Source organism: Mya arenaria, chromosome 2, assembly GCF_026914265.1.
Source record: "Mya arenaria isolate MELC-2E11 chromosome 2, ASM2691426v1".
NCBI classification, from domain to species: Eukaryota; Metazoa; Mollusca; class Bivalvia; order Myida; family Myidae; genus Mya; species Mya arenaria.
In genome coordinates, this window is record NC_069123.1 from 57,360,960 (window position 1) to 57,384,625 (window position 23,666).

A 23,666-nucleotide genomic window follows, 5' to 3' on the forward strand; every position below is an offset into this window, starting at 1 on the left:
TAGACGCGATATCGAAAACGATTTCATATCGTTTTTTAAACCTTTGCGCATGTTTCTTTTATAGATGCTATATAAAGTTAGATTCCAATACATGCCATACATGGTTACCTTCTCAAACTTAACATATATGGTTACCTTCTCATACATGCCATACATTGTTACCTTCTCATACATGCCATACATGGTTACCTTCATATACATGCCATATATGGTTACCTTCTCATACATGCCATACATAGTTACCTTTTCATACATGCCATACATGGTTACCTTCTCATACATGCCATACATGGTTACCTTCATATACATGCCATATATGGTTACCTTCTCATACATGCCATACATAGTTACCTTTTCATACATGCCATACATGGTTACCTTCTCATACATGCCATACATGGTTACCTTCATATACATGCCATACATAGCATGTATATGAACGTAACAATCACACATGTATTAGAAAGGGACTACACATGACATGTCTATGAACATAACTATTATAAAAAACATAAATTAGAAGGAGATTTCATATTGCATGTATTAGAAGGTAACTACATATGGTATGTAGTAGAAGGTTAAGGCTTTGTATGGCATGTATGAGAAGGTAACTACATATGGTATGTAGTAGAAGGTTAAGGCTTTGTATGGCATGTATGAGAAGGTAACTACATATAGCATGTATTAGAAGGTTACTATGCGTTGTATGGCATGTATGAGAAGGTAACTATGTATGGCATGCATGAAAAGTAACCGCATATGGCATGTATTAGAAGGTAACTATGTATGGCATGTATGAAAAGGTAACCATGTATGACATGTATGAGAAGGTAACTACATATGGCATGTATGAAAAGGCAACCTTGCATGGCATGTATGAGAAGGTAACTATGTGTGTCATGTATTAGAAGGTAACCATGTTTGGCATGTATTAGAAGGTAAGCTTGTATGGCATGTATGAGAAGGCAACTATGTTTGTCATGTATTAGAAGGTAACCATGTTTGGCATGTATTAGAAGGTAAGCATGTATGGCATGTATGAGAAGGCAACTATGTTTGTCATGTATTAGAAGGTAACCATGTTTGGCATGTATAAGAAGGTAAGCATGTATGAGAAGGTTACAATGTATGGGATGTATGAGAAGTTTACTATGTATGGCATGTATATGAAGGTAACTACATATGGCATGCATGAGAAGGTAACCATGTATGGATTGTATGAGAAGGTAACTACATATGGCATGTATGAGAAGGTAACAACATATGGCATGTATGAGAAGGTAACCATGTATGGCATGTATGAAAAGGTAACCATGTATGGCATGTATTAGAAGGTAACCATGTATGGCATGTATGAGAAGGTAACTACATATGGAATGTATGAAAAGGTAACCATGTATGGCATGTATGAGAAGGTAACCATGTATGGCTTGTATGAGAAGGTAAGCACATATGGCATGTATTAGAAGGTAACCATGTATGGCTTGTATGAGAAGGTAAGTACATATGGCATGTATTAGAAGGTAACCATGTATGGTATTTATGAGAAGGTAACTACATATGGCATGTATGAGAAGGTAACTACATATGGCATGTATGAGAAGGTAACTAAATATGGCATGTATGAGAAGGTAACCATGTATGGCAGATATGAGAAGGTAACTACATATGGCATGTATTAGAATGTAACCATGTATGGCATGTATGAGAAGGTAACTACATATAGCATGTATTAGAAGGTAACCATGTATGGCATGTATGAAAAGGTAACCATGTATGGCATGTATGAGAAGGTAACCATGTATGGCTTGTATGAGAAGGTAAGTACATATGGCATGTATTAGAAGGTAACCATGTATGGCATTTATGAGAAGGTAACTACATATGGCATGTATGAGAAGGTAACTACATATGGCATGTATGAGAAGGTAACTACATATGGCATGTATGAGAAGGTAACCATGTATGGCATGTATGAAAAGGTAACCATGTATGGCATGTATGAGAAGGTAACTACATATGGCATGTATATGAAGGTAACTACATATGGCATGTATGAGAAGGTAACTACATATGGCATGTATGAGAAGGTTACCATGTATGGTATGTATGAGAAGGTAACTAGGTATGGCATGTATGAGAAGGTAACCATGTATGGCATGTATGAGAAGGTAACCATGTATGGCATGTATGAGAAGGTAGCCATGTATGGCATGTATGAGAAGGTAACAACTCTGGCATGTATTAGGAGGTAACCATGTATGGCATGTATAAGAAGGTAACTCCATATGCCATGTATTGGAAGGTATCCATGTATGGCATGTATAAGGATGTAACCATGTATGGCATGTATTAGAAGATAACTATGTATGGCATGTATGAGAAGGTAACTATGAATTGCATGTATGAGAAGGTAACCATGTATGGCATGTATTAGAACATAACTATGTATGGCATGTATGAGAAGGTAACCATATATGGCATGTATATGAAGGTAACCATGTATGGCATGTATGAGAAGGTAACCATGTATGGCATGTATGAGAAGGTAACCATATATGGTAAGTTTGAGAAGGTAACCATGTATGGCATGTATTGGAATCCAACTTTATATAGCATCTATAAAAAAACATGTGCAAAGGTTTAAAAAACGATATGAAATCGTTTTCGGTATCGCGTCTATACGCTTCACATAAAAAACATTTAATTGGGGATATTTTTCATATCTGCGTTGTTTGTATTTAATATATATTATTCGTTAGTGTGACAAGCACATTGTTTCAAATCCGGTAATAAATCAGGCCGGTGACTTGACGGCACACAGCGACTGTATGGTATGACATGCGATATAATTATGTCGTTCTTTACAATAATAAATAGCATAAAACTCGACCGCTTTTTCCTGTTTAATGCGCGATGTTCTACTCAAAAGCTTAAGTTAAATACGGTGTTCTACAGCGTTTTGTTTTGTTTTATGACGGAAGTTTTGGTAAAACTGGACCTTTATATTATACATACACGCAAAAGTGCGTTAAAATGTATCTATATACGATATATGATAAAAATGCATGAGTCAATTACGATATACATTCTGATAAATAGACATACGAGTATACGGTCATTTAGACACATACAAATGAACATTTAACTTGTGGACATTCAAACTATTCAAATTAATTAAGAACCCTTTTAGAATATATCAGTGACCATAACCTAGTGTGTTTATTTCGCACACTTGCACGATATACTTGCGGTTATGCTTCGTGTATACAACTAGTAACTGTGAATACATACTCATGATATTCCTTGCTCTGATGTTATCCAAACTGAATTGCACAGAACTAGTATATAAGCACATCTCCAACGGTGAAATATTTCACTGGACTCTCTGTTTCAGAGGTTGATATAACCTTGAGCATGTTTCATTTCCGAAATACTAGCTTAACACTTTCAGGTTGCTATACTTTCAGCAAGAAACCGCAATTTATGACATCAACAGCGGCATTGGAACCATTAAACTTGAGTCAAATTGGACATTCTATTTATCCACATCATCCCCATCATTAAATCGCATGTAGGCCGTATGCTGATATTAAACCAGAGTCACTTATATTTTTTCTAGTATTACCTCCTTTGTGATAAGATTGTATATGTCACAACGCCTGCGGCAAGTGGACGTTTACAACATTCATCTACATTCATTGTATCTACAACAATGAGTAACATTGACATGGTGGTGTTTACGCTGGCATGAGGTGGAAAATAAATCATTTAAAACTTCATTGACACCATTTAACAGTTTATAGACGGCAAATGCCAATTTTGTGAAACGGGATTGGTTTTCTTCATTTAAAGCTTATATAATTTCATCTGTTAGTTTCAAAGGCCTTTAAAGATACACTCTTACTACCAAAAAAGATTTACCACAATCAATAATTTTGTTTTAATTTTCCAAAAGGGTGAATGAATGTCGAAAACAATGTTTCTAATGACGGATACCGAGTTTAATTTGAAAGGAATGTGCATTAAACACGGTATTTCTGCCTGATGAGACTATAGTAAATCACCGTAAATCTTTTAGCATTCACCAATCATTTAATATTTTTGCGTTTTCTATTATGTTAAATACATGGTTACAATCTTGTTATCAGTAAATAATATTTTCTATAAATGCATTATTTAGTAAGTAGTTAAAGGTTTATCAGTCAAAATTATGTTTGTTATATATGTGTATGTATTGATTTTGAATAAGAGTGTCACCTTAACGAAACAGTTTGCCTGGTCTTTAATGGGACACAATATAGAATGATGCAAAAACTCCTTTTTTAACTTAATATTAGCTATATTTTGGCGCTTTTTTTACTGGGAATTTGGGGCCATGTAGCTATGGGTTTGTCTTTTTTATATAGACTTATATTTTTTATTTGTAAACAGGTCCTATATATTTGTTTAAAATGTATTTACCATCGATAACCAGTTATATCGCCAACTCTATAAATATCTGCATCCGAAGACGGTAATCACTTATGCATTAAGTACACCGAAATGCACCATTTGAACTAAAATTGTCCAAACGTTTCGTTACCGGGTATCCCCACCAATAGTTTATATAGACCCTATTTTGGAGATTTCCGGGAAAGGGGGCGCTCGCCCCGAGGTGGACCCTGAAACTACGCACCCCCTTTGCGTAATGTCCTGGCACCGCCCCTTGTGTGATTTTACGTTGCAAGCTCTTAACGCCCAGTACGGATATTAATATGTTTTGGTTAAGAAAATATAATTTGATGATAAGACGACGAAACTATTTTTCTACTAAAATTAATTAAAAAAACAGGCAACTTAATATAAAGTTAAATAATTAGTTCTGCTTATTTACAACAATTTTAGGAAAATTGTCCTGAAAATGAGTAGACATTTGTGTAAGGTATTTGCAATTATCTAAGGTGAATTAACATTAACATGAATACCGACTTTCTTATAAAGTTTTCTCGACTGCCTTACCTCTATATATGTTGGATTAAGCCTCACAAAATGTCTCCAAATCTAACACAGATATAATCAAGACCTTGATATATTTTCATATTGAATGGTATTACGAGAGTCAATTGAAACACAGTCGAGCAGAGTCACTTCAATCATTCTACAGGGTAAGCCACGAAGCGGCGATTTCCTATCAGCTTTATAAAGTTATTGGCAGTTGGAGTTAGGCCGCCTAAAGCTGAGGACCACCACCACTGAGGTGTCGCGAGGTACACCGATAACGCGACAACAACGTCATTACCAGTTGATAGATTCCTAAAACAAGATTGCATCAGGCACGCTATTCGTTCTATGATTATAAAAGTATTCATTATACTATAAAGCACGGTAAACTAGTGTGCACAAAGATTCTTCATTTTGTTCGCCAATATACCGGGGCTTATCCAGGATCTCACTTTCGCCGGCGCAGATTTTGGGCACACTGCCCCCTTCCCAATAAATCCCCCGAATAGGCCCACTACCTGGCAAGGGGGTGGGGTCGTGATCCTCCCCCACGAACATTTCTGGCTAAGTTTAGTCCAAAGTGGTGCATTTTGTTGTAATAAATGCATTTTGTTTAACGATACGCTTGTGGTATGTGATTGGTTAGGTTGAATGCAAATGCAATACAAAAGTTGTCATATAGAGCGATATTTGGAAGAAGAACAAAAAAACAACATCAGTACACCCCCACAATGATCAGTGACATCTGTTCATCACAAACATATACAATTCGATATGTATAAAGGCCGAAATATTACAGCCCCGCGATCCAAATGATCTAGAAGGCACCACTTCGTATTACTCTATCCTAATAAAAGAAGTAATCATATAGTATATGACAGGGCATCATGGCCACAAGGTTCTCTATAGAGCAACATTTCTATATACGATGAGACTCAACTCCGAGAGCTGACAAAACCCTGCTACAAAACCTGATGGAATTAATCTCACTGTTTAGATCGCTTCGGTGGTTCCTTGTAAGAGCATTTTTCCATAACTTGCCACATCAGAGAGTATCTAAACGAGATTGGAGTGGAATACTTTTTTATGTTTCATAAGTTTGGTATTGACTCTACTCGTATACAGATAGTTCAAGCGCAATCAATGGTAACAGCGACAGAAGTGTCATACCAGTATAAAGCCATACCGGACGCACTTTAAAGCTTTAGAAAATTTCAAACATTAAAACAATCGGGTGTTAAAATTCAAATATTTATCATCCCAATGTCAAACAAGTCCCATACAGTAAATCTCTTAAGCTTGCAATGATCGAACGCTTCTTTATTAAAATTTTGATTTATGGATTGACTTTACTTTGTTAGCTGTTTGAGCCATTTCCATAAATAGAGCGAGTACGCATTTTAAGAACTGTACATATGAATACATTATACGCTATATACGGATTTACGTTAGATGTAATTGATAAACAAATCGAACAGGAATTCAAGATGGATTAATTAAATTCGTGTATTCTTATTTACAGCTTGACAACGATAGTTTTAATTATAAAAAGGCATGCAAGGAACATCCAGCTGAAATTTAATTTGAAACAACTTAATTGAGTTAATTGATAAATGAACTTACTTGCTTCTTTATCCTCCCAATACGCTTAAGAACAATTTATATATAATTGAAACAAAAATATAATATTGATAAAATCTGCAGTCACAACACATTGTTTCCGTAAACACATTCCATTTGATATTTGCAATAGACATTTGTTGGTTTCCAGAAACGAAAGAACTTGCTCCCATTGGAGACAAGTTTGGAAACGGAAAAATGCAACTTACGCATCAAGAGGAGTTATTCAATCACAGTAGTCCATGGATTCCAAAACACGCCTTGTGCTCACCCAAGCTCACGAAAATATTGTTCACAAATTTGAATTATTTATACAAAAAATATTCGTTTCTTCGAGCGATTTAAGTCCGTATTTCAATTCAACAACAGGATCATTTAATTTTCATGGACTATTTTATGTAAATAAACATATTTCATTACTCAATGAGATTTGGGTTCACTCCGATACAACTAAGGCTAGTCAAACATACATCAGCCGCGTGTACTGATAAATCAATTCACTATTTGTTTATTTTCCGATCCATTTCACGTTTATTGTATGGTCAAGATAAATTCTGCTTTGCCCGTAATATCAAATATGTCTATCCTTAATTTGTTTAACCAGCTTAGCATTGTTATCGAACAGAAATTGACTCTTAGCTGCCGATGCATGTACCACTTGCCACTCCGCAGAAAAATACTGTTTGTTTATACTTTATTATACCTTTGATATCAATAAAACATACAGATTTGCATTCTATTCGCTCCAAATTGAATATAGTTATTTTTCGATCAGATATAACCATCATCATTAAAAAACAAAGAAATAGAAAAACAATATATCGATATCACAAAACTTGTAGAAAAAGTGCAATTCAAGCAACAAGAATGTCATGTCTAAATAATGGATAATATTTATATAATATCTTTCAAACAGCTGCATTATCTTAAAATACAGACACAACTACAATGTTGTTTATAGAATATTGTTCTATATAATCAGCTACGTTCCTTCCAGCTGGCTCTAGGAAAGATTTCCCGGGGGGTTGCCAGTACATTCTGCCAACTCACACAGCATCTTGGGTGTGTAGCGCTCAAAGAAAGGTTTCCACATGTAGCCGTGCTCGTCGTTCGCCAATGTCATACACTGAAAATTATGGCATTTGTGGGATCTAAGTTTATTTTAGGTGTTCCACATTTTATTTACTATTATGAACACTTTTGGTATAACTAGTATTTTAAACATACAAGAAACTGTATTGAATAACACACATACACAAACACCTGCAAGACAAGAAAACACCCGTGATGTTCAGGTTATTATGACAAAACTAGCATTTTTGAAGCAGAAATGGCACACCATAATGAGTCATAAGATCAACGGACGTATGGCCAAATCTTGTTAGATCAAGATTTTCATTTGAAAAAGTTAGTAGGTGTTAAAAATAAATCAACAATTTTAACTTGTATATTCAAACGAACGTAATTTTAGAGCTAAGAATCGATGATTTGAACAGTCTATCATACCATACATTTGTTGATAATATGATCCAAATGTCTGTACGACGTAAACAATTAGCATGATAACGGTGTGTTTCCATGAACGTTAACATTCAAAAGAAATGCCTAGATGACCGGGTTCTAATTTCTCGAAACTTCTTAAGATTAACAGGTTTAAGTAGCTTATTTCAATAAGCCAAAATACATACATAAATTAGATTTTGATGAATGAAAAACGGTTTATTGTGATTATAATAAGGCTTATACCTATTTAAAGTCTAAACATCTTCAAGAAGTAAAGACAACACAAATTATAGAAAAAACACAAATAGTGGACTTAGCTTAATCCTGTTATAAGAGACTTAAGAAGTTTCGAGAAATTGGAGCGACTCGTCCAAGCAAATGTCAAAGAGAAATAATTAACAACCCGTAAGCACATAAAAAGTAATATTATGCAGATAGCAAAATACATCTATTTGCAAAACTTACCTGACTTCTGTAAATCGCCGGTAAATTGTTGCAGATATTCTGAGCGACATTTTGTATCTTTGCCTGCAGTAAATAAAACACAAATTACCTGATGTAATAGAAGTAAATAACATTTTTTTTTCAAATGGTACCATACAAAACAAATTACAGATTTCGTCGCTATATATATACAACTCATCGAATGTTGTTTTTAAAAAATCTATGATGCTAATACAGTTTTGTACATAGTCGCCTGTGATATCTGAAATGACAGGCTCCAGGGCTCTCGCACAAACCGCGCAGCTTAGGTGGAGTTCTTTTGTGATCGTTGGCTTTTGGACTATTGCTCTGGTGTCTAGAAGCAGAAGAAATCACGGGTCTTCATATTAGATTTAATAATAACATAATGTAGTTTTTACATTGATACTTTTAAGGTTAACCACGTACTGTATTAAACAGCTAAACATGCTGAAGAAAGTGTAATAAACTCCTACTCACCATTGTGATTGCCACAGAGCTTCAGCTGTGCACAGGCTTGGTCAGGTTTAGCTCCCATTTCTATTTCTTTGATGACTGTCGGGGCTACCAAAAGGCACTGGAATTGGTAAGCTAGTATTTTTTGTGTACATATTTTCACTATGCAAAAATAATTGCATTGTTCTTCGTTTGTAATCGATTAGAGCATAAAATAACGGCACTTATTACGAATGAAAGCGATAAACATACAACAAACACAATTTAGAATACAACCTAAATTTTCTGTCAATGAGACTGCAGATAGGCAACTAAGTTAAGTTGTAGACTTAATCATTAAGAATTTCAACTTTCGCGCGTGTTTAAAGGTCCGCCTGCTGCCAATCATACACAGTCCCTGCGTCAGATTTTGCGTCGACAATGTATCAGCCAAAGGGGTTGTATTCTAAGACAGCTAGATGTCATGAAGTGAATTCTTAATGATTAAGAAGGACTCGTTCGCTACGCTCAGTCCACTAATTTTTAATCATTAAGGATTCACTTCATGTCGTCTTACTATTACATAAATATATTTAAGTCAAAGTTTATATACGAGTCAGAGATACGCCCTCCACACACCTACACACACAAAAGAAACAAGTGAGTTTTGATAACATGTTAAAAAAATCTGACAACCTTCGTAAAAAGAAAGTTGTCAAATAAAATAAACCCGAACTTACAAAAGTCTGCATTGTGCCACTGAGTTCTTGGCATACTTTGTACACTGTCTGATTTATTTTTTCGTCAGAAGCGTTCTGCCCGACGAAATTGTCAACTTTCAACACTATCATCTCGCAGAGTTCACACTTTAAGTCGTTCGAAGGAGGTGGGCCGGAAACTGTAATGTATTTTGAAAATAAAAAAGTAAAATCAACGCATGTCTGCAAATTTAGTTTCGTAGTTTTGTATTAAAATTCAAATAGATACGTCATCTGCAACCAACAACACCAACAACACCAGTTTCTCATCTGTGGCATTTTGTGCGGCAATTTTGTCAAGTTCATCTATGATCAGTTCACAAAAGTCACACTTAATGTCACCAACTGTTTTTTTCAATACACTAAAATCCTTGACCTTTGGTATAACTAAAAAATCAATTGGATGATCACTTTAAATATACCCTTGTATGTTAAGAAGGCTTTAAAACTTAATTAGTATTCATTTCCTCAAAACATAAAATCACTTTGAAATATATCATTTACATTTTTGTTATGAAAATGTTTAGCTACTTACAAGAGGGGCATAGTTTTGTTGCCTTGCACGCCTCCTTTGTACTTATCCCCTGCTCGATTGCATTCACTACATTGGGTGCAATCAGCTTGCACTGAATAAAACGTACAATATGTATATGAACAAAATACAGAAACAAGTACAGCAGTCGAAGGTTTAAACATAAACCCCGTTTAATGGCACAGGATCAACGCCCAAGACATAGAACACAAAAAAACAATCACCAATCAGAAACATGGAACAACATCACAAAACTTCACAAACAACACAGTACATACATACTATATAAAAAATAGTGGTGTTTATCAAGGATTGTTATGTACCGCCTTGAAACGGTCAGTATAATGTAAATTTACTGGGGATTTTAACAAGTTTGTGTGCACAACAAGACACCAATAACTAATTAAACCAATTCACCTACTTAATGCTGTATTTAAAGTGTTATCCAATTGACGAAAGTATGTAATGCAATTGAAAATGTTGTGTGCTAATCTATTTGTGCATCTCAATATACAAACTTACAAATATAGCTGCAGCTCCATCCAGCTTGTCACACGCAGCAAAAATTGTTGCGTTTATTTTTATATCAGTGCCATTATCTGCGAGAACTTTGTCAAATTCATTAATGACGAATTCACATATATCGCACTTTACATCAACAGCATTCGAAATTCGCACAGAACTCGCTTTTGGAATAGCTGAAAAAAATGAAGTAATGGTTTTCTTTTGAACATTTTACAGTATTATATTTTTCCTTAAAACTACACTAATGTATACTAAAGCTTTCGTATCAATTGCATAGTAAGTAGGTTTACACCAAATCCAATACTGTATTGCATTACAGGAAATAGGTTTCATCTTTTCACCAAAGGTCGCCTTCAAATTGAAGTAAAATTTCAATGTTAAGTGCATGTAACCTTCATCTTATTTCTTACAATACTGTTAGCGCCTAAACAATTTCAGTTTGATAAAACTTAAAGGCCTAGTTTAAGGAATGATGGCATGATAATCCCTTGCTGTGCATCTCCTGCTTATTGCACTAATGTCACAGTAGGGGCCAATTTCCTGTTTATTTGTTTATTGACTCAGGGCCATTTAGGGTCCATTTCTATAATAAAACCCACAAAACTGCACAGCAGGATATTCCATCGGAGATCTGATAAGACAATTAGATTAAAATACGTTGTGAAATACATTACCTGCTGAACAAAGTTTAACATCAGAACAGGTCTTTTGTGGGTCGCCACCCTTCTCGAGTTCTTTCACGATCGTTGGTGCAATAAGTTGACACTGAAAGAATATTTGTAAGATCACCATAGAAAGCAAGTAAGTACTTTGCAATAGTGATCGAATCTTTGCATATTAAGTCTTTATTCTAACAATGTTTTATTGATTGTTACTGTGAGTTAAGCTCGTTCTTACAAAAGACGCGGCTGCCCCGGGTAGCTGATCACATAAGCCGTAGATGGTGGCATTGATTTTCTCATCGGTTGCATTAGCGCCAATAAGTTTTTCCAACTCTTGAACCAAACGTTCACAGATGTCGCACTTTATATCACCGACATTTTTGGACAACTGAACGGTAGGTTTTCGAAAAGCTGAATAAAAAATATAAAGACAGATAAACAAAGCTAGAGAGGTGAAGTGTTTAGTATATAGTAAGTATGTAAATTGTTTATTATAGTGACATGTGAACATAGAATAATAACATTTCATAATGAATAGTTTTACATTTACACCCGGCCCATCGGGCCTATAAGTCACCTATATATCGGCGGTATATGGAGCATAATTTCATATAAAACATAAGTTGTATGTAACAGTGCAGATGTACAAACAAATAAGTACTATTTTATATAGCATCAATTAATGGAATTAAGACAACAATAACCAATCTAGTATAGTGCAATTATTGCAAAATGATATATTTAAGTCAAACATGCATTGCATACAATGATTGTGTAAGAAATATTATTAATAAATAAAGATGTTTAAGTGTACAATGTACGTGTGATATCAACAGTGATAATAGAGCGAATACAAATTTATCAACACAATATAAGAAGTTAAGAGCATAGGAAGTTTTGTCTAAGCGTGTAAGCTTTAACAATATATATCGCTGATTGTCTGATATGGTTTTGCATTAAATGTGTAACCTTTCCTAAATCAGGCAGATTTAAAAAGTCAGCATTGGGCAAACGCTGATCAAAACAGTAGGTTCTAATAACATCATACTCTTGACATTTGAGAACAAAATGACATTCGTTCTCAACTTGGTGGGAATCGCACATTCTACATGTTCTAGAGTCAACTGGTTCCCCTAAACATCGCCCAGTTTCAATTTGCAATGAAAGTATTCCGGTTCAGAACTGAGCAAGTAATGAGCGTCGTTTTTCTTCAGTCCAAAGTTCAAATAGCTCTCATAGTTAAGTTCTTGTTTAAATTCACGATAAGTTCTTAGTTTTGGCATGGAACCTACATCTGCTGACCAAATGTTATTATTGTAGTGGTTTCGCACAAGAGTTTGTACATTACATATGTTGACAGGTAACTTATTGTTGAAAGTGTCAATTAATCCAATTTTTGTCAGTATGTCCTTCAACTCGCTTGACCAGTTATTAGTGCACCTTTTATAGTCCATTTCAAACACCTGGGCGCACAGTCGGTTACGGTCCATGATCACGAGTCTATTCCAGAGGCGTAACATGCTGGTCCATCGGCGATAGCGGGCAGGAATCCATCCAGTGTCTCTTATTACAGCAGGTATCGGTGCAAATCGCTGAACCCCAAGAGCGTACCTCCAAAGATTGATATTGCTTGTATCCCCACACAGAACTACAATAGTCTATTACTGGTACGACAAAGGTATTAAACTGTTTTTCAAAGGGTTTAAGTTCAAGGTCCTTTAAAGTATGCACTTTATTAATGACACTGTCAAGTTCTCTGCCATCAACCTTAAAAAGACCTTCACAAGTAGAAGAGAAATCACCTTTGTCATGGAAAATGATTCCGAGGTATTTGTATTTATCGACCATTTCAATCACATTTTCACCAATTCGGAAATTAAATTGTGTTCTTTGTGTACGTCCTTTCAGGAAGTGCATATATTTTGACTTTGAGGTATTGATCATTACCCGCCAACGTCTACACCAACTATTGAGAACATCAAGCATTGATTGCAACTTTTCTTCACTCTTGGCCATAAACACAATGTCATCAACGTACATGAGAATTGACACATAAATGTCAATAGCTTTGCCACTGCCCAAATCATTTATTTCATTAACGGGATCGTTAGCAAAGATGGCAAAAAGTGTCGGAGACAGTGTGCATCACCCAGGTTACACAGTTAAACCAGTTAAACCAGTCAGTGTGAGAGTTATTTATTCGGACACAAGACGAGGAACTGGCATAAATATTTTAGATTGAGTTGTAGAACTTCCCATCAATTCTGTTGACCAGTAGTTTGTATATAATATGTCTCTATCAATATAATCGAAACAACGTCGTAGATCAATATATGCCGCAATAACGTTTTTTTTTAACAACACTATTTAATGTAAAAACAAGGTATTTCGTGAATTGTTTATTCAAAAATGCAGTATATAGTTTACTTACGCACGATAGTAAACTAATCCCTCTATAATTCATAAGAACCAGTTTATCAGACTGGGGGTCCTGTAATATCGGGTGAATAAAAGCCTCCATTGTGACGGGATTATGCTAGAGTCAAACAATAATTGAAAAAAAGGTTGCAACACGGCGACAACTGGAGGGTTTTTCAATACATCGTACGGTGTTTTGTCTAATCCACAGGCTGAACTAGATATACTTTTTTGTATCACAGCTGCTATCTCCTCTATAGATATGTTTTTATTTAATGAGTCATTCACAACATGTGAAGGGTCGCTTATATTATTTTCAAGTAATTTCTTATGGATTTTGGCACGATTGTAGAGTTCATTGTCAAAGTTATCGGATTCCTGGCAATTGTACAATGTCTTTAAGTCCTCTGTCCACCGGTAAAACACCCGGTTTTCGTCATTCGTAACGGAGCCGTCTGGCTCGTACACTTCCGTGGGAAAACGTGAGTCTTTCCCGAGGCCCCAGCGCTTTGATTTTGTCCCAGAACTCCTTCGGATAATTAGTTTTAAATGTTTCAATCTCTATAGCCATGTCCCATCTATAATCTCTTTCTGTTCTCCTGAGAGTCTTGTCAAAATGAGTTCTTGCTCTAACATAGTCGACGCGCAAACGTACTCTTAACGTCCTATTCACGGTCCCTGCACTTAAAAACATGTTTTCACTTTCCGTTTACTGATTCCAAAGACCTTGTAATTCCTCATTCCGGAAGGGTTTGGTGTGTTTGAACCGTTTTTATGTTTGTTTTGAGCTGAAAACATTAGGGATGTTGGCATTCATTTCAATAATAATAACATCATTTAAGTTTTTATATATATTGTCAACATCTTCTTGTGTCTCTCTGGAGTTTCTATCTGGATAATAAGTGGAAGTAAAGCATTTTTAACGTTCTTATTGTCCATAAAGTCCGAGGGAATTCGCCTAAGGTTAAATCTAGCTTCGCGGGAGATTTTCGTAACAGTACTTGTCCCGTATTTCGGTGCACTATAGTTCATTTCATTATTTACACTTAATATGCAGCGATCAGGGACGCGTGAGCGCACGGCCAGTAATCCATGTAATCCTTCTTGGTCAATAATGGCCTGAAGGTTTACAACTTTAAAATCTTAATAAGAATGAAAACCATCGTGTGGTACACAAATGAAATCCACCACAGCTTTCCCTTTCCTTGAAATAGAGGTGAAGTTATCTGACTCACTTTGAAAACGCCCATTTAAAACAAAGAATTTTGAGTCTCATAAAAATTCAATGAGGTCATGGCCGTGCTGATTTACAGTCTTATCAAGAACCTTTCTCTACGGTAAGGAATCACATTCATTTATTAAATCCGATAAGGATCCAATTTGAGCGTTAAAGTACGAACAAACAATCATCTGATCACAGTTTGAATTTGCGTATATCTGCGTCAAAAGATGCGCACAGAAGCCCTGCGCATCTTGACCCCTATAGACTCTTTCGGAGGCAGGTAGCATGAGAACACAATAAGGTCCGACTCTGTTGACTTATTTGTAAATTTCACAGCTAAAATTCCATCGTATCCTCAATCAACAATGCTAACGTCATAATCATTCATTAACCACTGTTTTACCAAAAGTCCGACTCCGCCAGACGCTTTAGGGGCATTTCGACTCTCTTAAAGCCAAACCACGAATATCCTTCAACATTTATCACATTTTGGCCAGATAAATGAGTCTCACAGACAGAGATAATATCAGCATCAACCCGTGTATGTTAAGAAGGCTTTAAAACTTAGTGAGTGTCCAATTCCTCAAAACATAAAATCATTTTTAAATATCATTTACGTTTTTGTTATGAAAATGTTTAGCAACTTACAAGAGGGGCATAGTTTTACAGCCTTGCACGCCACCTGTGGTTTGATTCCGTCCTCGAGTGCCTTCACTACACTGGGTGCAATCAGCTTGCACTGAAATAAACGTACAATATGTATATTAACAAAATACAAAAACAAGTACAGTGGTCGAACGTTTAAACATAAACCCCGTTTAATGGCACAGGATCCATGCACAAGACAAAGAACACAAAAAAACAATCACCAATCAGAAACATGGAACAACAGCGCAAAACTTCACAAACAACACAGTACATACACACTATATCAACTAGTGTTGTTTATCAAGGATTGTTATGTACCGCATTGGAACGGTCAGTAAAATGTAAATTTACTGGGGATTTAACTAGTTTGTTTGCACAACAAGACACCAATTAAACCAATTCACCCAGTAAGTGTTATCCAATTGACGAAAGTATGTAATGCAATTGAAAATGTTGTGTGCTAATCTATTTGTGCATCTCAATATACAAACTTACAAATATAGCTGCAGTTCCATTCAGCTTGTCACACGCTGCGAAAATTGTTGCGTTTATTTTTATATCAGTGCCATTATCTGCGAGAACTTTGTCAAATTCATTAATAACGAATTCACATATATCGCACTTTACATCAACAGCATTCGAAATTCGCACAGAACTCGCTTTTGGAATAGCTGAAAAAAATGGAGTAATTGTTTTCTTTTGAACATTTTACAGCATAATATTTTCCCTTAAAACTATACTATAACGTATACTAAAGCTTTCGTATCAATTGCATAACGTTTCGCAAGAGCGTCTTTAATTTATCAAAGATGTTTTTTGTTTATATAAATTACACTGTATCTACCAACAGTAAATGGAAAGTAACAACACAAGTAAGTAGGTTTACACCAAATACAATACTAAATTGCATTACAGGAACAAGGTTTCATCTTTTCACCAAAGGTCGACTTCAAACTTGACGTAAGAGTTCAATGTAAAGTACATGTAACCTTCATCTTATTGTTTACAATACTTTCGCGCCTAAACCATTTCAGTTTGATAAAAGTTAAAGACCTAGTTTAAGGGATGTTTGGCATGACAATCGCATGCCTTGCATCTCCTGCTTATTGCACTGATGTCACAGTAGGGGTCAATTTCCTGTTTATTTGTTTATTGGCTCAGAGCCATTTAGGGTCCATTTCTATAATAAAACCCTCAAAACTGCACAGCAGGATATTCAGATCGGAGATCTGATAAGGCAATTAGGCAATTAGATTAAGATCAATACACAGAGTCTGTGTGCAATACACTTTCTTTTTTTTTTTTGGGGGGGGAGCATTTATAGAAGGATAAAACCAGGCATTTAAGCATCGTTCAATACTTCAGGAAACTACTCGAAATAAAATACCTGCTGAACAAAGTTTAACATCAGAACAAGTCTTTTGTGGGTCGCCACCCTTCTCGAGTTCTTTCACGATCGTTGGTGCAATAAGTTGACACTGAAAGAATAGTTGTGAGACTACCATAGGAATCAAGTAAGCACTTTGCAAAAGTGATAAGATCATTGCAAATTTAGTCTTTATTCTAACAACGATATATTGATTGTGACTGTGAATTAAGGTATGGTAGGTTCTGCTCTTTCTTACAAAAGATGCAGCTGCCCCGGGTAGCTGGTCACATAAGCCGTAGATGGTGGCATTAATTTTCTCATCGGTTGCATTAGCGCCAATAAGTTTTTCCAACTCTTGGACCAAAAGCTCACAGATGTCGCACTTTACATCACCGACCTCCTTTGTCAACTGAACGGTAGGTCTTAGAACAGCTGAATAAAAAATATATATACGGATAAACAAAGCTAGGGAGGTGAAGTGCTTAGTGTATAACCGGCGAATATTACGTGACCCCAATGCTTAAAATCGTTTGTTTTTATATTGACACAGTCAAATTGATTTCGACCAAATGCAAGCTTGCACTATTTAATTATTCATACGTAGTTACTGGGGCGATAGACTATAGCGTGAACTTATTATTTCGCATCTTAAAAACATGTAGCAAAATAACAACATTTATATAAAATATAAATTCGTTTCCTACCTGTGGAACACAACTTTAAAGCTGCACAAGCTGCTTGTGGATCCACTCCTTGTTCGATTGCTTTGACAATCGTAGGGGCAACATTTTGGCACTGTGAAACATAAAAAGCAAGGAACGGTTATCAACAGTTAACAAAGTTTAAATGTTATTCTTGTATCACTTTTCTATATAGGCATCGCATATTTCAAACTCACAAATATTTGTGCCGCTCCAGGCAGCTCGCCACATAAAGCGTAGATTGTGGCGTTAATTTTCTCATCCGTGGCGTTCTGTCCAGCGAGTTTGTCCAGCGCGTTAATAATAAGCTCACAAATGTCACATTTAATATCGCCAACCGGTTGTTCGATGGGTCTAATGTCTGTAAATTAAGAATGAATGTGTTGTACAATTGGAGGAAAGGCACGCTCCTAGAAGTACCAATACCTTCCAAGTAGTATTAACAACTACATAAGTTATTGTTAAGTTTCATCAACAGTTGTTTTAGAGTTGATTTCGTGTTCAATGTAAAGCGCCTGTAACGTTCATCTCACTACTAAGCATACTATTCGCGCCTAAACCATTTTAATTTGATACAACTTAAGCATCGCTCAATACTTCAGAGGAAACTACTCGAATTACATTACCTGCTGAACAAAGTTTCACATCAGAACACGTCTTTTGTGGGTCGCCGCCCTTCTCGAGTTCTTTCACAATCGTTGGTGCAATAAGTTGACACTGAAAGAATAATTGTAAGACTACCATAGGAATCAAGTAAGCACTTTGCAAAAGTGATCTGATCATTGCAAATTTAGTTTTTATTCTAACAAAGATTTATTGATTGTTACTGTGAATTAAGGTGTAGTAGGTTCTGTTCGTTCTTACAAAAGACGCGGCTGTCCCGGGTAGTTGGTCACATAAGCCGTAGATGGTGGCATTAATTTTCTCATCGGTTGCATTAGCGCCAATTAGTTTTTCCAACTCTTGAACCAAAAGTTCACATATGTTACACTTTAGATCACCGACATTCTTTGTAAACTGAACGGTAGGTTTTTTGAAAAGCTGAAATAAGAATACAGATAGCTAAACAAAGGTAGTGAGATAAAGTGTTATGGTACGTTATAACTTAGTACATATTAACAGGGCAACACAAGGAAGCCCTCTTTATATTTAAGATTGGGAATGCTACTTTAGTTGATATTTTGCTTATGAATTATTGTTATACTTTAAATCTAGTCTTTTAGCTGCACTCAGAGAGAAACAATATAAATATCTCAGACATTTATAATTTTGGCTTGAACTATAACATGCTGACTTCCGGCCTTTTGCAACATGGATTCCTTGAAATATTAACGGTGCAAAACTGCAAAGTGAGTGAAATTTTTTTAGGAGAAAGGTAACATACCATTTTTTGTTTAAATCAATTAGGTTTGAACTGCATTTTAAGAAGGAGTATGGTTGTCACACACGTTAAAAACTCGCAGTAACATTTGTCTTACCCGACGAACACAAGTTTAAAGCTGCACAAGCTGCTTGCGGATCCACTCCTTGTTCGATTGCTTTGACAATCGTAGGGGCAACATTTTGGCACTGTGAAACATAAAAAACAAGGAACGGTTTTCAACAGTTAACATAGTTTGAATTGTATTTAAGTTTCATATTTCGAATTAGGCATCGCATATTTCAAACTCACAAATACTTGTGCCGCTCCAGGCAGCTCTCCACATAAAGCGTAGATTGTGGCGTTAATTTTCTCATCCGTGGCGTTCTGTCCAGCGAGTTTGTCCAGCGCGTTAATAATAAGCTCACAAATGTCACATTTAATATCGCCAACCGGTTGTTCGATGGGTTTAATGTCTGTAAAATATGCATTAAAATGTTGTACTGGTACATGTATTATTAACAATTAACTTTTTTCTTGCAAATTTTCAGTGTATGCATTTTGCATTTGTAGAATATTTCGACTGTACTGTAGTGCTTCAATACTGAGGCCATGTAATGAATGCATTTAATGCACATGTTTAATTTACCATTTATGCTTGTATAATTTACCGTCTAAGCTTGTGCAGACTCCTATTTTGCTACATGCATCCGTAGGGTCTACTCCCTGCTCTATCGCCGATATTATTTGGGGAGCAAACTGCAGACACTGTCCAAATGGAAAGGAAACCAGTGACTACAAAGTAAACTTCCGTTTTTCATTTTTATTGCAAATTTACTCGAGTATTAATTTATTTCATTGTGTGAAATGTATGTTATGTAAGAGACTGTGAACATCTGCACTGCAAAGGCAGGGGAACAATTGCGTCAATTGTCAGGCTAATAAAGTGGACAATGAAATACTTTTAAAATTACCAAATCGTTGATCGCCCCTGGAAGTTTGTCGCATGTCTGGTACAAGGTTTCATTTATCTTTTCTATCGTGGCATTCTTTTCCAAAACTGAATCCAGTTCTTCTATGATCCCCTTACAAATATCGCACTTAATGTCTTTCTAAACATTTGAGAAAATAATTGAAAAATATCGTTAATGATAATCATATGTTCATATTTATATTACCACAAAACAATTTTTATTTCTGCTTCTTAAAATGCTTTTTTATTTATCTTTAATTGGCATTCGTGAATTATCATGTTTAAATTTCGGTTACTTCAAACATCAATTCCAAAATACCGATTTACCAAATTCCCATCGGCGGTTGAACGTTTATGGATCTTCTTTTTCAACAGCTTAGATCTGCTTCTTTTGTTTTCCTCTAAGAAAAAGATAATGATGAAATACCGTCAAACTGATCGGACTGAGTGTGGAATATGTATCAATTATAAATAAAAGCAGTGACCAATTATATTATAAACAAAGAGGAATAAAAACGCTCAGCTTACCTGTACATAGGTTCAAGCTTTTGCATATTTTAATAGGGTCGAGGCCGGTTTTCAGAGTTTTAACTAATGTTGGCACCACTTTCATACACTGAAACATATTGTAGAGTTCAATGTTCAATGTAGTGATTCTCTAAAATATCTCGACATAAGTTTAGTTTTCTTTTAACGCATTGGTTATCATATACAGTGAAGTGATATGAACTGTTTTACAAACATGAGTATGGTGTTATAGGGGCACACTATTGGTTGGTGCAAAACATGCATTATAATTTTCGGCTCATTTAACTTTTGAAAAATTGAAATTGTCTTTATATGTCCAATAAATGGCTGCGTGGCCACAAATTCCCCAGTTAAAACAGCGCCAAAATATCGCTTATAGTTTTAATCCGTCCACAAATCATATGCTGTTTTGGTTCGATCATTAAAATCAAATGAGTTTAAACATAATTATGCAAGTGGTTTTGACAATACGCTTGAGATTTGCTTCAAGCTATGTTGTGCCCCTTTAACTGTACACTAAATTTGCACTGACACTAACACATCTAATACGGGGTTTCACCTTACAAAATGACACCAAACCGATGCTTCGTTTGAAATATTATTGATTGCACCGAGCGCTGACTTGCCTGCTGTTGTAGCTGAATCCCTGTAAGCCGCTCGCAGACTTCCGTCACAGTTTTATTAATCTCTGACACGGATTTGTTTTCAGCTATGAGTTCGTCAATCGATCTAATTGCCACATGACACAACTCGCACTCTGCTGGGCCTCCCTGGATTTTAAAACGTATGTATTGTTATACGTATTGTAATACCTTTTTGGCAAGTATGTTTTACTGAAACAATGAGGTATGATGATTGAAGTGTTATTCAAGTAGCTTGATTCAGTATAAAGAAAATAATTATCTAAGTTTCCATAAACTTATTCCACTATGAATGGATATAAAGCTGTACGCTGATTTGACATGTTTTTTAATATATTTGTGAAAAACACATAATTTCCATTGAAACTTGTATTCTATTATTTTTTAAACTGACAATCTATTTAAAGCATTCAGTGACTTTTGCTAAACCAAACATACCGAACCGAACTTTGGGAGCATCATTGCCATCTCTTTCTCTATGGAGCGCCTTACTCTGTTTGGGCATACTTTGTGGCATACATTATTTTTAATCTGTAAAACAAGTTCAGTATGGTGAATAGATTGATGTATTTTAGATCAAATATAAACAAAAATAGCATTGTGAAAATTATAAATTATATATTACCTTTAAAGCTTGTTCTTCAGGAAGAAGTTCAACAAGAAGAGAGCATGTTTCACAGAGTCCCTCGTTGGCGGTTAATGATTCTGCAGAGTCTAAGATTAAAAAAATGACAACATTGTACGTAAAAATGGTTTGCACGCTTGAATACACATGTATATAAATGAATATTTAAAATGGTTATGAATGATATTGGTCCGATTAGGTATTAAACAAAAAAATGTGAATGCCAAAGCGTTATATTATAATTTTCAAAAGTAACAAATATCCACAAACCATCGCATAGCTTGACAGCTTCACACGATTTGTCTGGGTCAAGTCCAGAAGCCACCACAACATCAATTTGTTGTACAAGCCGGAAGCACTGAAAGCGAGAACAGATTCTAATCACATGTACGTGTTCAATGTATTAATTTATTTTGAAATTGTGTGTTTCTTCTTCTTCTTCTTCTTCTTCTTCTTCTTCTTCTTCTTCTTCTTCTTCTTCTTCTTCTAATATACAGGTACTCCCTTACTATAAACTGGTAGTCTCTTACAATAGACTGGTTGTCTCAAACAAAGGACTGATGAAGAATAGCCTTGTAGACCCTTACAATAGACTTGAAGTTTCTAACAATAGACTGGTAGACTCTAAATAGACTGGAAGTCTCTAACAATAGTAGAGTGTACTCTTACAGTGGTCTGGTAGTCTCTGGGGAGCTTGTCACAAAGGTTGTACAGGGTCTCGTTGATTTGCTGAACACTCTGGTTCGTGGTCACAAACTGGTCAAGGACGTTTATGATGAATTGGCACAATTCACATTCCGGGGTGGCCTGACAAGGAAAATTGGAAATGGTACATACATTTGTTTTGGGTCGTTTTTGTGCTGTTTTTATGTAGTATATACTCCTAACTTTGCATTACTGATGCAAGACCGCGCAATTTAATAATCCATTAACCTTTTTCAGTCGAAGTACGGCAGTATTTCAATTTAAAAAGTAATGACAGTATCATTATTCCGTTTATGGTCTTCAATTCCCATTTTTTTTTCCAAATATGTCCCACACAAGTACATTATATTCACAAAGTGAGGGTACATCATGTTACAATACACATACTAGTACTTATGTTTCTTACCTTAAGGTTGGTCTTTGTATGTTCGACAGGTGCTTTTGAAATGTCTCGTTCATGGCCTACATTTGATAAAACATTTTTTAATTACTGAATACAGATTCAATAAATGGTTCCGTCAATTATACTCAAACATAGCTATAAAATTCATTAAACCAGTTATATATGTATAACTAAATATTCAACACACCTGAACATACAGCCAGGAGTGTGCAGCCCTCGAGCGGGTCGTCCATACCGCTGGCAATCTGCTCGACCAAGGTATCCTCGAATTTCCCACACTACAAACAAGTGTGTCATCGGTTCAAATATACAAAGTCGCCAGCAACACTAACAACAGCCCTGCGTTCGGTTAACGTTAACAGTTGCTCATGTCAGCTAACTATTTTGTGTTTTTATCCCTGTAATATCGAAGCGCATGCACCGCAAGCGGGGAACCAACCAACACACGTTAGCTATCGTGAGTGACTGTTAATTGAACTCAGGGCGTATAGCACAAAAGGAAACGTATTGTGCAACGTGAAGGTATGTTATAAGCTGTCTAAATTTGTCTTCAAAATTTAACTTACGGTACGATATTTATTTCAAAACGCCAT

The 23,666-nt window shown here is 35.6% G+C and overlaps 1 protein-coding gene across 1 annotated transcript in view; it reads right to left on the reverse strand.

Moving 5' to 3' along the window:
- LOC128209054 (uncharacterized) overlaps nucleotides 1-23,666 on the reverse strand; it is a 39,445-nt gene that overhangs the window by 10,065 nt on the left and 5,714 nt on the right. Inside the window, 30 exon segments of the mRNA XM_052912886.1 lie at nucleotides 6,813-7,729; nucleotides 8,572-8,634; nucleotides 8,796-8,905; nucleotides 9,049-9,145; nucleotides 9,744-9,901; nucleotides 10,297-10,387; nucleotides 10,816-10,991; nucleotides 11,493-11,583; nucleotides 11,716-11,891; nucleotides 15,769-15,859; nucleotides 16,264-16,439; nucleotides 17,156-17,246; nucleotides 17,394-17,569; nucleotides 17,842-17,932; nucleotides 18,036-18,199; nucleotides 18,465-18,555; nucleotides 18,703-18,855; nucleotides 19,285-19,407; nucleotides 19,511-19,674; nucleotides 19,870-19,966; nucleotides 20,173-20,310; nucleotides 20,499-20,572; nucleotides 20,700-20,787; nucleotides 21,326-21,469; nucleotides 21,779-21,871; nucleotides 21,966-22,054; nucleotides 22,236-22,323; nucleotides 22,635-22,772; nucleotides 23,077-23,132; nucleotides 23,261-23,351. Of these exon segments, the coding sequence (XP_052768846.1) occupies nucleotides 7,607-7,729; nucleotides 8,572-8,634; nucleotides 8,796-8,905; nucleotides 9,049-9,145; nucleotides 9,744-9,901; nucleotides 10,297-10,387; nucleotides 10,816-10,991; nucleotides 11,493-11,583; nucleotides 11,716-11,891; nucleotides 15,769-15,859; nucleotides 16,264-16,439; nucleotides 17,156-17,246; nucleotides 17,394-17,569; nucleotides 17,842-17,932; nucleotides 18,036-18,199; nucleotides 18,465-18,555; nucleotides 18,703-18,855; nucleotides 19,285-19,407; nucleotides 19,511-19,674; nucleotides 19,870-19,966; nucleotides 20,173-20,310; nucleotides 20,499-20,572; nucleotides 20,700-20,787; nucleotides 21,326-21,469; nucleotides 21,779-21,871; nucleotides 21,966-22,054; nucleotides 22,236-22,323; nucleotides 22,635-22,772; nucleotides 23,077-23,132; nucleotides 23,261-23,351 (3,501 nt within the window). The 3' untranslated portion in view covers nucleotides 6,813-7,606.